The 15,005-nt window shown below is 39.8% G+C and overlaps 1 protein-coding gene across 1 annotated transcript in view; it reads left to right on the plus strand.

Annotated features, from left to right (window-relative positions):
• The window catches only part of MRTFB (myocardin related transcription factor B), a 195,135-nt gene that overhangs the window by 89,714 nt on the left and 90,416 nt on the right, over window positions 1–15,005 (plus strand). The window contains exon 3 of the mRNA XM_072122644.1: window positions 5,496–5,701. Within this exon, the coding sequence (XP_071978745.1) occupies window positions 5,496–5,701 (206 nt within the window). The remainder of the gene's footprint in view (window positions 1–5,495; window positions 5,702–15,005) is intronic.

A 15,005-nucleotide genomic window follows, 5' to 3' on the forward strand; every position in this document is an offset into this window, starting at 1 on the left:
GCGGATACTATGGCACCAGCTTTTTGTTCTCGCGTGCTACATCAGAGAAGAACATTTTGTACGTTTCCTCAGATTTCCTTACGAAACACAAGACATACATGCCTGAGAGCTATAGAAACTGCTTGTATTTATGTTGGCATTTATTCACTGCACACATGGTAACCTATTTAGTAAAGCTGGAGAGGGGGGGGGGGGTTGTAGTTTTGACTTGACTACGTATCTTTCATCGGTGGCTCGTGGAACAGACCACAAGATACCGTCCAGCATGTAAACAGTGTTGTGCATATTGTATACACTTTCCCCTTTGTAGTCCAAGTCCGAGCTGCTTGTCTCCATGGGTTGTTTAGTACTACATCCACAAAAAGTTGTTAAAGAAATTAAAAAAAACTTTTTTAACATACACAACAGAATTATAAATGTAAAGTCAATTTTTGGATAAAAAATATCAAAACGGTATAGATATTAATATATATAATTTTATTTTTTTTCTTGATTTTTATTATCCATAGAAACAATGCAGAAACGCATATTTGTATTTTTAGTCTCTGTATGAAACGTGAACATGCTATCATTTGCAATCGTCTTGTATTGTATAAAGTTGCTGTTTTATTAGATTTTACATCAAATCCTTCGTTACCATGGATGCTGTGAATCCTATCATCTAAAGGTAAAGGTCAAACCGATGAGATCAGCACAGTCAACGCTGACTTCCTTGTGTTCCCCTCCATAATTAACGTTGGGTGGTCTAAAAGAAGTTTAAAAATATAAAAAATGGTGGCTCTCTTGCCTTTTTTTTCGGCACCTTATTTCTCCTGTTGTGAGCAGTGTGTATCTGATTCCGTATACACGGCATAAAGATAAAAAAAAAAGCAATCTAAAGATTAAAGAGAACCCGTCAGGCAAATTAACCCTCAAACCTAAATATATTTTCATAAACTGCCATTAAAAAGCATTGCCCTTATAAGTTCATTGTCCCTCTACATGCCTGTAAACTTAAACATTCAGGTACAAAAGCTGTATGCAAATGACCTGAGTGAAGACCAATGAATCATTATCATATTCAGCAGTCCAGCTTATTCATGAGTGGGAGGCACAGCCACACCCCCAGTGCTTGACTGACAGCCTGTATACTGATGTGATACTCCTGGTGCTGGCTATTGTATGTACTTCCTGGTGCTGGAGACCTCTGTGGCCTGTATGTGTATGAGATACTCCTATACACATGACTCACAGCCTGTATAATGGTGTGACACTGCGGGTGCTGGCTCGCCCTTCAGCCTGTGTGTTTTCAACTGCTCCAGGATGCAGCCATGTTATAGCAGAACATTTCAGGTACTTGTGTAGCTGATGCCTGTCTCACACATGTGTATTAGGAGGGAGAGAATGTCAGCAGATGCAGCACACACTAGCCATGCTTTACTATACATTTCACACAGACATGAGCAGGGGGAGGAGAGGGGAGGGGGAACAGGGGTGACATCACTGAATAAAGGAAAGCTGCCAGTAAGTTAAACAAAATCTAAGCTCCTCTTCATCCCAATCCCAATCGCTTGGAAAAATACTTAAAATTAGCAGCATGGAACGCGGGGACAAGATGAATAATTAGCATCTTTAAAGGAAATCTACCACATGGATGCAGAATTGTACACCATGCACACTTACATGCTGGTGTGTTACCCCTGAAACAAGATCCATTCTTCCTTTGTCTTCTAATGACCTTGTTTGGAGAAAATCATGTTTTTCAGTTATTTAAATGAGCCTCTTCATCACTGATGTCTGTTGTCTGCTATTTATGCTGCTATTTATGATGTCACAGGCGCTCTGGTTGGGGAGGGGAGGAGATGGCGGTCAGTAACAACGAACAGAGATGTGGATAACTAGAAGACTATGGAGAAAGCAGTAGTTTCTGTGATGCAGACAGGAGCCCCTGAGGCTCATTTGCACAATTTTAAGATTTAGAAGAACAGATCCTATTTCAGGGGACATACACTAGCGTGTAAGTGTGCGTGGTGTACAATTCTGCCTGGTAAAATAGACACAAGAACAGATTTCTATAATAAAGTTTACTATTATCATCTGCACTATTGATTTTATTAATAATTTTATGGTAAAAACACAGTTTTTCTGGCTTGGTTAACACGTTACCAGTCCTTGTGCTGTGAGTGCCAGTAGTTTTTCGTTGTGTACACATTCTGATCGCTGTCATTTTCCTAATGATAACAATTAAGCCAGATGTGTGATGACTTGCCCTGGGTTCACGGATTGGCCCTACTTTCCAAAATCTAGTTAGTGCCAGGTCCTATGGGAGTTAGTGGTGCGCTGCGTAGGTTTGATCACAGCACCGTTCATAAAAGCCTCTAATCAAAGCACTTGTGCCAGGGTAGAAAATAATACGTCAAAGGAGAGTATTAATTGTCTGCTGCATGGCTGCCTCCTACACCGCAGGAATTCCTAAGTAGCTTACTGTGTGCACGTCTACTGGAGAGGAAATACTTCTCCTCTCTTCAAATGTTTGTAGATAATGTTTTTTTGTATTTTTTTTTCAAAGAATTTGTAGATTTGGCTCTTTATTTCCACCGCTACTCTTTTTGCTGCACTCTTTAACTCCATCGTGACCAGAGCGACTTGCTATGCTCCTTTTGGAGAGTCAATGGAGTACATGTATCACAGTTTTTCAGCTGCCACTTGTTCCGGTTTCCTTTTTCGGCCTACTTCATCCTTACAATGTCTCTCACATTTTTCCCTTTTGTGATACATGTGATGAGTTGCCGGTTTAGTATTACTTTTGCAACTTTTTAGTCCCAAATAGTAGCGGCGCAAGTAAGTTTGGGTCTAGCATGCTCTGTTTTGAGACTTTTTTGGGGCTCTGAAATTGTACCATTCTTGCGCCTGTCTCACAAGTTGAACAAACACCTGGGCTACAATAAATAAATCCGGCTTCTGCATTAAATCCTCGAGGCAGCTAACTTTAGTACGTTGCTTGAGTCTGCGCCTTAAAAGTTGCAAACTGCAAAAAGTCGCACAACCAAAAAAGAAAAAGAATGCAATAGGAGTGATACATGTTCCCCAATCTATGGACAGGTGCTACTCCTCCACTATTTTCCAAACCTGGTCCTGGATTAAACAAATTTTATGTTTTCATGATTTATACTTTTTTTCATTCTTTTTTCAGTGTCCTCCTTAAGTCATTCCCTTAATATTCTGCAATTAAACTGCTTAAATTATAATCTCATTAAAGTCATCAGAACATCTGTGCTGCGGAGCATTGAAGCCGCTCTAGAGTTCTGTAAGGCATGTGCGCACTTACTCTATTTAATGCTGGGATATTGAAGACCTGGGTGTATTATTCACATCTATTTCTCTTGTAGTATAACAATAACACGCAGAAGAAGATATCAGCGCAAATACTTCGGGTAGTGTTAGACTGTGGCCCCAGGAAGCTGCTTTGTCATACATTTTGTGTGTGTGTTTTATAGCAGTGAAACTTTGAAAATGTCTTCATACTGTTGTGTTTGTAGTTCTCTGCATTTAGCATCTCCCCAGCTCCTTCCCTCTGCTCTGAGTAAAAGCTGTAGCAGCTTTCAGGTTAAAGGAAATCTACCATTTGATTTCATGCATTATGAACCACACATACCTTGAGAATGCTGTAGCTACACTGATGCAGAAACTCATCTTGTTTAATCCCTGAACTGAGTGGTTTTGCTGAAAACAAAACAATGATAACATTATGATAATGACGCTCTGTTGCTTCTGTGACTGACTTGGTGCTTCTCCTCTTACATTAAGTATGCACTGCTCTAGAGAATGATGTAATCACTGTGTTGTGCCTGACAGGCAGAAGTAATCAACGGCTGCACTATCCCCCTGCTGCTGTGTATGAGTCATCCAGCTCAGGTTGATTAGGCCTTTCTGGACAGTTCTGGAAGCCCAGTGTGATGTGTTTATCTACAGCAGGCTGATACAATCCAGCTTTCCCAAGGTCCTTAATAAAAAAAATTTTCAGCAAAACTACTCAGCTCAGGGATTAAACAAGATATGTTTCTGCATCAGTGTAGCTACAGTATTCTCAAGGCATGTTTGGTTCATAATGCATGAAATCAAATGGTAAATTTCCTTTAAAAACTACAGATGCCTCTCAGAGTATATATTCTGGGGAGCAGCTTAATGCAGAGAGCTAAGAGTAAAGCAGTGTGAGCGCATGTCCCCAGTGTACTCGGAGAAACTACAATCTAGAAATATACCATAAACCGATATTTCACAGCCATGCTTCTTAACAACACACACAAAAATTTCTCCAGGGCTTCTATATCACATTGTTTGCAGTATATTATATATACAGAAGCCTGAAAACATCACAAATTGGAACAAAAAAGGGTCTCTTTTTTCGGTCAACAAGGCACAGCGCTCCACGCTGTGGAGAATATGAGAAAATAACATCATGTCAGGTCAAGAAATATGGTCTTATTTGCCATCTTGCTGAAGACATCTAGCCCGGCAGGTGGTCTGGCCTAAAAGGCTCGGAGTAGGAAATTTCTCACAATCAGCAGACTTGCTGGAAGCAGAGATTAATAAGACGCACAGACGCCCTACTTCAAAGGAACTTTGCTATACATAATTTTATAAGAGAGTATCTGTTATGTTTCTGAGATCGGGGGAGCGGGACAAACGCCCACCAGGGTCCCAGTATGTCCTAGGACACTGGGTTGGGGAGATACGCAGAACTCCTAAGAGAAACATAGTATTATGAAAACCATGCTCGGTCTCCTAACATGCTGGGGGCCCAGCTGAATCCAATGTCATTAGTATTGTACCTTCCTTTGAGGAGTTCTGATGTCTTGTAGTTTTAGGAAGTTTCAAGTACTTTAACAAGGGTAGGGGAGACTAGGACCCTCCAAGGGCAGGCAGGCTGGCAGTGCCCAACAAAGTTGTTAAAGTGATGCATCTGGGTCTTTGTTCTATTCTGGGCTAGATCACACTGATCATTGTGCTATAAGAATGCTATACTTGCTTGCCCCACTTGTTTCCCATGAGTCGTAACACCAGACCTGCTAAGAGTTGTTGTATTATGTGTATTTGCATGACTGAACATTGTGTATATATTTCCGTTTTGTGTATATTGTTTGTCTAGTGGCCTGGGTTGCTTTTATCTCTCTCCTGGTCTAATGCTGTACACTACCTGAGCTATTTTCTGGCCCAATATAATCCAGTTACACACTGGGCTTGTGTCTAATGAGAATCTGGTAACAGGGTCTGTGTTGTGCCATGTTTGAGGTTGCATGGGCCTATCTCTCACATCTTGTGCCCCCCTAAACCCGAGGGTCCGGGGGTGGTGGGGCCACCATGGAAACATTAAGCTGACCTTACATTGGGGGTTGCAGAAGTTTACATATAAAAACAGGTGTAGATATGAGGCTTTGTTGCTCCAACATTGACTTAAGAGACTTTTTGTTGCTTGTAACTTCCCATCTCTTTACCTACATTTTCTTCTTTTACAGTTTTGTCCTGCAAAACGTGAAGTCTATTTTTCCTCCTCTTCCTTCTTCTTGTGTTATCATGGACCATCGACAGGCCCCAGAGGATGAAGCTAGCTCTCTAGCCCACCTGGCTCCGAGCCCACAAAGTGAAGCCGTTGCCCATGATTTTGAGGAATTGTCCTTGCAGTCTGTCCAGCATTTGCCTCCTCTTAAGGAAAGAAAAAATGGTGAGTTGTATAAATACCTATTATGTGCTGATGATTCATAACCTTCTTATATTGGCTCACGATACAGTCTGATTTGTCCCTGATGATGAATAAAGCTATTGTTGTGGCCCTTGTTAAAATTTCTGTATTTTTAGGTCTATTGAAATTCACTCACAGTACTGTAAGTTTGCTAAACAGGAGCACAAACTGCAAAATAAATGCAATTTTTGATAAATTAGGTGTCTCTCCCTTCAGCTCATTCTTCTTGGTTCTTCAGAACCCTGGCTGCTGGAACACTTTAGTAATATTCTGTTATTATAAGCACTTTATCAATGACACAGAATTCATCATTCATGAATGCAGAAAAATATGTAGTGGGTAACATAAGGAATAAAATGTAAGGATGTAATAGGTAAGAATAGAGTGAAAGCAAAGTGAAAAATTACGGGGTGGATTAAGAGACTCGCTATATCCAGATTGGAGACAATATTGGAATAAAAGTTTTGTTAAATGGATATCGCGACAATGCGTTTCAACACCGTATTGGTGTCTTCATCAGATCAAAAGCAACAGGGACTGTAGAAATGATAAAAAGAAAAAGAAAAATATTTGAAAAAATTAGTAGATGTTAGTGAACAGCAGGTGTTAAAAAGTCGGGAAATCCATCAGGAATACCCAAATACATAAGAATAGACAAATAATGAATTATTACATTGATAAATAAATAGTGTCATTTGGTATAATGTAAATAGTGATAGTATTAGTATATACATACATACATACACACATATATATATATATATATATATATATATATATATATATATATATATATATATATATAATATTTTCAAACACATACCAGTGAGTGGGTAGATATATGGGTAGGCAAATAAAATCAATAAATAGGTGAATAAGTGTAAATGTAGAATGACCTACCTAAGGCTCAAGACCTTTAAGGAAATCTACCATCAGATTCACCAATGGTAGACTACTAGCACTCGCATGAGCATTTTCAATATTCTCGAAGGATTTGTTAATGTAATTTTTTGGAATGGCCTAATTTTGATAAAAATGAGCCAAGAGGGGCTCTGGGGGTGTCATCGGAGCCCCTTAGGCTTTGCTGTGTATTAACTTATTCACTGCCCCTAGCAACTGTTGCCTGCCTGGAGAAGGGGAGTGAATTAATAGATCCAACGACAGGATTTAAAACATATATGTGAGTTCTAGTAGTCTACAATCAATCTGATGTTAGATTAATGGTAGATTTAATGGTAGATTTCATTTAAAGGGTTTTCAGCAATTCCTTGCTTATCTGTGTAAGGAAAAAATATCCAGTTTCCAATATATTTTCTGTATCAATTCCTCTACATTTTTTCAATCTTTGCTATTTGTTATTCTAAGAAGCTTTATTGTTTCCATCTTGTGGATAAAAAAAAAAGTCCCTGGTCATGTGACATCACACAGGTGCACAGCTCATCATATGTAACAGACCGTAATCAGAGCCGTGTGTGTGTTATAATGAGCTGTGCACCTGTGTGACGTCACATGACACTGTTTTTATCCACAGGAAGTAAACAATAAAGCTTCCTGTTACATGACCGCACATGGGGGATAAATAAAACTGTGTGGAATTGATACAGAAGGTATATTGGAAAATTGTATAACTTTTCAGTACACAAACAATGCTAATTATATGCGGATAGTGAAAAACCCCTTTTAAAGAGGACATTTCTGCATCTCCATCAACCCCAAACTTTTTGCATCCTTTAAAATAAAGTGTAAATTGTAATAAATTATTTTATTTTGATGAATTGTTGATAACTAAAGTCCAACCTTTTCCCTCACACAGTGATGTAGATGCACTTCCAGCCATGCAGGGTTTTCTTCTGTTGGCTTAAAGGGGTTGTCTGGTCACTACAAGTCGCTGAAAACTTGCTAAATAGTGGGGTTCCCAGTTTCTTTATTCATTTGGCATACAAAAGACCCCCTTTCTTGTGATCTGTGGGGGTCCCAAAACTTAGACACCCAATGATTCCAGGTTATCGCCTATTTTTTTGCTAATGGGAAAACTTGTAGTGACCCTTTTATATTGCAGGGATATACAGTATGTAAGAACAGCTAATAAACAGGATAATAAAAACAGGATGAACACAAAACTTTTATGTAATCAAACACTAAGAGCATCTTCCCGCACTATTTCCCATGTGTCATAGGATGCGTTTGTTGACTAGGCAGAAAATCTTGTGGTGATTATTTCTGGGATTGTTGTGATACGACCGTGAAGGATTGCAGCTGATGACGTCACACAGAGTATCTCTCTAATAGGGGGATTATGTCTATGGTATAGCTGCATTTCAGAGGAAATCTATTTGATACATAAATATTTTGGGATGTAGAAAGTTCTGTACTTGTAGTCTTCCGTTCTCAATTTACTTTGTGTTTCATTTTATACTTCTATAGATTGGTAATAATAGTTCCAAGACCTGAAAAAAGTGTTTTTTTTTTTTTTGTTTTTTTTTATAATTCTGTTTCTTGATAACAAACAGCAAATTAAATTGCAAGGGTGAGGATTACATAGTAAATAATTGGTTTGTGTAATGAAAACAATTTTCCAATATACTTTATGTATCAATTCCTTACTGTTTTCTAGATCTCTGCTTGCTGTCATTTTCCAGGAAGCTTCAGTGTTTTCTTCCTGTGAATAGAAACCAATCCCTGGTCATGTGATGTCACACAGGTGCACGGCTCATTAGTTCACACAGCTCTGGTTATTTTATGTGATACTAATGAGCAATGTACCTGTGTGACATCACATGACCATGGACTGTTTTTTTTTTTTTTTTTTTTTTTCTTTATCCACAGGAATATGAAACAATGAAGCTGAGTGACAACACACAGAGACCTAGAGGAATTGATACAGAAAGGAATATTGAAAAATTGTATACATTTTCATTACACAAACAAAATCCATTATTTGCTGAAAGTGGACTGCCCCTTCAATAATTGCCACTTTGTTTTTAACCCTATCACGTGGAGTTTTCCTAACTTGGATGAGTGACCAGCAGGTGTCAGACCTGTGCACAGTTCAAGGCAGCTGTTGTCTGTAAGTACGGTTCATAAATAGGACGCACTGGACTATGAGGCGCACCTTTTGAGTTCTGAGAAAATCAAAGGATTTTTGCACCTTATAGTCCAAAAAATACGGTACTTTATTTACCAAGTCTGCTAAGTTTGTAAATAAATAAATAATCTCCCTGTGTTTGATTAAACAGCTCTGGGATGGGAGGATTATCGCCTCACTCTGTTTGATTTTTGAAGATATTACTATAGCATACTGCAGCCAGGGAGAGAGAAGAAATGGTTAACAATCACAGCTGTGTAACTAACAGGGCAGGAGAGAGAGTCCAATCTGTGCAATCTGTGCCATCACTGGAAGTTATCAAGATCAAAAGTAAAAATGCTAGTTTTGGTGAGCTGGACACATGGAAAATGTGATCTTTAGTTCTTTTAGTTTATATTCTGCATTCCTGTCTTATCCTGGTTTTTATTGCTATGGTATTGTAACATTAGATGACAAATTTTGATTTCAACTTTAATGAAAACTAGTTGATATGTAAGAATCCTTTAACAGCCAAGAGTCTAGCCTGTACTTTGAGAACCCCAATGTAGAGATTTACGTATGTAAGAATAGTTTTTTCTTCTTTTTTTTCCAAATTTTTTTCATCCTAGTGAAGGAACATACAAAAAAAAAGAAAATATACAAATTTGACTTTTTGTCCTGTTTTGTCTCATTGTCAGCATGCACTCAACTTGGCCATAATGTGGGGCGTGCTCTGTTCGAAGGGTTTGGGACCAGATCACGGCCCCTACACATTTCTATGGCTCCCATTGATGGTGCTGTGAGCACACGGCACCCTGTCACCTAATCAGGCCACTTGTCTGCCTACTGTGGGAGGAGGGGTGAAGAGCACTTACCTCTCCTACCACCTCCTCCCAGCCCTGTGCTGGTCTTGGTGAGCACACGGCCATGAGAATGAGTCCTCAGGCTGTAAGACAACTGGCAGCAGGAGCCGCCTGTCTCCTATTTTGCAGTTGGACAGAGCTAAGCTTAACCCCCCTCTTGCTGACCACCAGGTGAATATTGGGCTGAAAGGAACCTGCTAAAGTTTAATTTTAGCTTTTAAAAATAGGAGGTAGGGGATAACCGATTCTGTGGAGTCGGAATTGGTGGTTTGCGTTACTGAATCCACACCTATGATGATAACCATCAGACATTTTTGTGGTGTTCATTTATACAGAAAGCAGTAGGATTGAATAGGAAAAATCCACCCTGCCTGATCTGTTTCCCTATTTAAAAACCGCAGGTGAGAGACGTTCTGGACGCAAAGACATCAAACTGTTATTGAATTGCACCAACATCATTTTTGGCACCATGGAGCATGCGGTCTTCTTGGTGGTGGTAGTGCAGCTGTGTTTTATTGATATGTGCATATTGTACCAAGTCCTTGGATAAGAGAGATGTGGATTCTAAGAAAAAGACTGTTTTATGACCCTGGGCAACGCAAATTTTTCTTTTATTGGTCTCATTTTTTGGGCTGTCCCAGGTCAAGAAAGAACAAATAATCAAGACCATCTAAATAATAGGCCTTGAACATAATATAAAACCTCCTTGGATGGACCAAATTTTCACATAACGTTGACTATTGGGATTAGAGAACATCCCTGTCATCACTGGACATTGTCCTAATTAAAAACATGCAGCCCAAAATATTAATTTCCTGTTCACTTTGTCATTTTTGAATAATCTGGGGCCAAAACTCCAAGCCCTAATAAAATTGGTATGTATCATGAGGAACGTGCATGATCCTCCAGCCTTACACCTCCGTTCCCTTACAAGGACACCAGACTAAGAAGTAAGCATTTTTTTTTAAGCAGTGTAGGAATAAAACAATATTTTTAATTCTCATGCCCAATTAACGTCAACTTAGAAGCTTCTCCGGGGAAATATATGGTGATGAAGACGCTGACGGAATATAGTTCACTTTATCCTGGTTGTTAATGTAATTTATGTAAGTGGCGGCTGAAACTTGAGGTTCTGAATTCTTTGTCATAAGATTGGCAGAAAAACAGATACTGCGCCTGCTTGTGGAAACTAAAAACTTCATAAAGTCTTCTGAAATAGGTTATTGAAGCTCAAGTAAAAGTTTCATAATGAGAAACAGGTCATGAAGACCATCCATGAAGGGGTTTGTGGGGTTAAAAAATTATTGTCCAACTGAAGAGCCTGTTCTTCTCTCCTCTCAGTTGGTTCAGTGTTGGTGGCTCCTGTCAATGGCACATGACTACTTGCAGCCCAATAATTTCCAATAGTCTTAGCCTAACATAATTAAGCCGGTTTTGGATGTGGTTGGATAAAGCTAATGGATGTGGATAACGGTTGGGAGCCATGCATGGGCTTGTCTTAGGATGTTCATGCTTCCAGCTGTTGGGGAGCTTTTAAAAGAAATTCTTTTTTTTTTGTCCTCAAGAACACAGGCCAATTTTGCAAATTTTGAGATTTGTTTTCTTGCGACACACAGGGGCACATTTACTTACCCGATCCAGCGTGGTCCCCGATCTGGAGTGTGTGACAAGAATGCACTGTGCCACGATTCACTTAGATTGTGCGCCCGATATCATGTATGTGTCGCTTCCCCGCTTAGGTCCGCCGGGGTTCGCCATCTTCTTCCTGGTGCATGTAAGCGCTTGATCTTGCAACACAATTTTAAAGTAAAATCTAGCGCTCTGTGTGATCGCTTAGTCGGCTCGTCCGATGCCCCCCTTTCTGTCACATTAAAGCCTGCGCCGATGCACCAAAATTCGATCACATGCGACACAATCCCCTTCTAAATCCCTATCCCCGAAAAACGGCGGAAAACCTGACGGAGATGCGGTCCCGGGACCCTCGGTAGATAAGCCCTATTGTACTTCAAATTTGTTCCTTCAAATTTGTGCTTTAAATTTTCCTTCATCATCCACCAGAAGATAGACTTTAGTGGCATCTTAATGAGGTTGTCTTAAACTGTACCTCTGGAGTCCATTTTTAGACATACAAGAGCCCGCTGGTTTCTGGTGGTACAACACTACTCAGAAGACTTGAGTAGGGATGTGAGATAACTGGCTGGAGCAGGAGTGTCTCAAAGATTGCTAATCCCCACCTTGACATCCAGCTGTAGATGGAGTAGGTCAGCAGCAGAGCAACACCTGTTCTTTTCAGTAATTCTACAAGACTGTGTCATGATCATACAGATGTGGCTACAGGTGGACAAACAGTAGGGGCAACTATAGGCCCTGCTTACTTCCAGCATTGTAACTGGTAAGAGCCAACACCTAGGGCCTGTATACAATAGGTATTCACTGTTACATGTGTTACTTATTATTTTTTGAGATGTATATATTTTATACATTTATATATATTTTTTACATACATATATACATACACACACGTTTTGTATGCCTCACAGCCCATATTGGAAAATAGAATATATTTAGTCTGTAAGATGGATTGATTGATGTTTATACTGAGGCTTCTATGTACTATTATTTTTATTAGGATGTGTTTTATATCAAGGCTGTTTTTAAACAGCAAAAAAATTGTTTAAAACAATAAAAACTAATGCCTGGATGAAAATATGGTCAAATCTGTAGTTTCCATTAAAAACAATTGTCAGTATAATTTGTGATCTGCACGTGTCCAGCATTAATACTGAGGATATCTTGGGTGTTGGTGACGAGGCTCTGGCACCCATGACAGGGGGCTGGCAGCGTTCTCTCTGGGTTCTAAACAGGAAAGGCTGGTTTACTCAGACATTCCGGGCGCAGACCATGAGAAATAGACTAAATAGATTAAATAAAGGAGAATAGGTCCCCAACCTGCACAGTTATATCATTACAGAACTGGATAGAAATGTCCTACCCATCCTTATGCGGTTAGCCAAGCTTTCTTCTACTAAAGAAAATAAACCAGGAAAGAGAACATGCTGAACTGCTATATCACGGGACCAGATTCATCACTTGAGTGGCCTCATCAGAGCACACAGGACTTGTTTCCTTGTCTTACAAGGCCACCCTTTAGCTGAAGGGACTCAACTCGGACAAAATTTGACTCTTCTCTGCTCATTTTCATATAAGGGAAGATGTAAAATCTCACCCGTTTTCCAGTATCAGTAGGAATGCTAGAAAGGACATTTCATACCCTTTCTGAGGGTGATTTAGTTTAATGAGGTAAATCTGGTAAATTCCCTTTAGCTATGATTACTGTTGCTTAAAGGAAATCTGCCATCAAAATCAAGCATGATATATACCAGGGACACTATGACTGTGGTAATCTTCTTATATTTGTTATCTATGTCCTCCAGCCTTCTAAAATCAACTTTTAAAATTAAGCTAATTAGCTTTAGGGCTCCTGGGGCAGTTCCTAGAACCCCTTTGTGCTGTATCTTCACAGGCTGTTACAGTGTGCATTTAGCACCCCCTCTCACCCACTGTGTGCTGAAACGTCCTCTGCTCCAGTGAGAGGTGGGGTGGGGAGAGGGGGGAAATAGTGTAACAGCCTGTGAATCTGCAACACAGAGGGGTTCTGGGACCTGCACCCGTAGCCTTTCAAGCTTATCAGCATAATTTTAAATGTTGATTTTAGAAGGAAGGAGGCCATGGACACCAAATATAGGAAGATTACCACAGTCACGGTGCCTGGACCTATGGGTGTCCCTGGTTTATCCTTGTTTGATATTGATGGTAGATTTCCTTTAACATGGCCATACTTTCTACTATCAATTCTAAAAATTACATGGTATAAAACACTATATAACATTTTATAACCGCTATGGCCAGAGCTTCTGATTTACTGACTTATTGTTTAATGATAGATTTCTTGTCATGTGGAATAGCTGACACCTTGTGAGAAGAAAACTGCTGTAAAATGGCTCACAAATCTTAGATCTGCTTTCTGTATCCGCTACAAATTCCCCTCCACTAGATTTTCCTGTTTTATCACCTTTGTTCTTACTCCTCAGTTATGTTCATTTATATATACAGTAGTTTTGTTTAAATGTAAGAAATGTAACAAAACAAAAAAAAAAACACTACATTAAAAACTATAAGCTTGAAATCTACAGTGAATCCCAATGTTATTCACACAGATTCTGATTTATAGAGGATTTCTCCCACAGCAAGTCAAAAATTTTGACATGCATCAGGATCACATCTCTGTAGATATTGGTGGGTGTTTAAAAAAACAACCAAAAAAACCCAGGAAGACAGGCTTACTAAAGGGTAGGTAAGGCATGCAAAACTTCCTGTTCCTTACCCCCCCCCCCCCAAAAAAAACACTCTTCCCTCCTTTTTATGGATACATCTGGAGGATTCCCAATGGTATAGGATGTCCATACTGTGGAATACATCCTGTTTCTTTCCTCCCACATGAAATCGATAGGAGGATTGAACATTGGCAGCTGTCAGGGATTTGCTCCAGTGATGTAACTGCTGTTATATATGGACAGTTGCGTCTCTGGGGTCCTCTCAGCAGAGGCCAGGAATGGATACGATACAGTGGCATCCGTCCCCCATAGGCTGTTATGGCCTCCACTGCATATACGCTCCAGCAGGAGTACATCGCATCCTGTGTTTCCTAGTGGATGTGATGTATACTGAGCAGACAAAGGCAAAAAAAGATGGCTCCATCTACTAGTACAAGTCTAGAAACAACATGTTCAGTGTTTACACCGGGAGATTTAATAACATATATACTGAATGTATCCAAAAATCGAGATTAGCCTAAAATAAGGGGGGTTCAAATCCTGCTGTATGTTATATAGGATATTTGGTCTTCGCCAAACATCTCCCTTCACTACACTCTCACATTACCTGATCAATTGCTAAATAATGGGGAAAGATGTCCAGAGTTTAGTTTTTTTTTTTTCTTTCCCCTAGGCAGGTGGTTACAGGTGTCAGATTCCTTGCAGTTATCTGAATAGTGTTCATTATTTGCACAGAACAAAAGTCCTGTATTCTTCAGTGATATTTAGGGCTCGTGTGTTGCTGAAGGCCATGTTTACTAAGCTGTACTAAAGGCCCAGCGGAGCACGTGAGCTGACGATCTTTAGCAAACCTGGCAGTAACATCCCCGCTGACGACCAAGTTTTACATGTTTATAAACACGTCCGTTATTTGCCTGCGTGGGGACATGGCGTGATGTAGAGGCCACGCATGTGCTAACGTAACATTTACATCGGCCTCGCTCCCCTGCTGCACCCATGTGCATGCTATCTGCAGGGGGATCTTG

This window comes from Engystomops pustulosus, chromosome 8 (genome assembly GCF_040894005.1).
Source record: "Engystomops pustulosus chromosome 8, aEngPut4.maternal, whole genome shotgun sequence".
NCBI classification, from domain to species: Eukaryota; Metazoa; Chordata; class Amphibia; order Anura; family Leptodactylidae; genus Engystomops; species Engystomops pustulosus.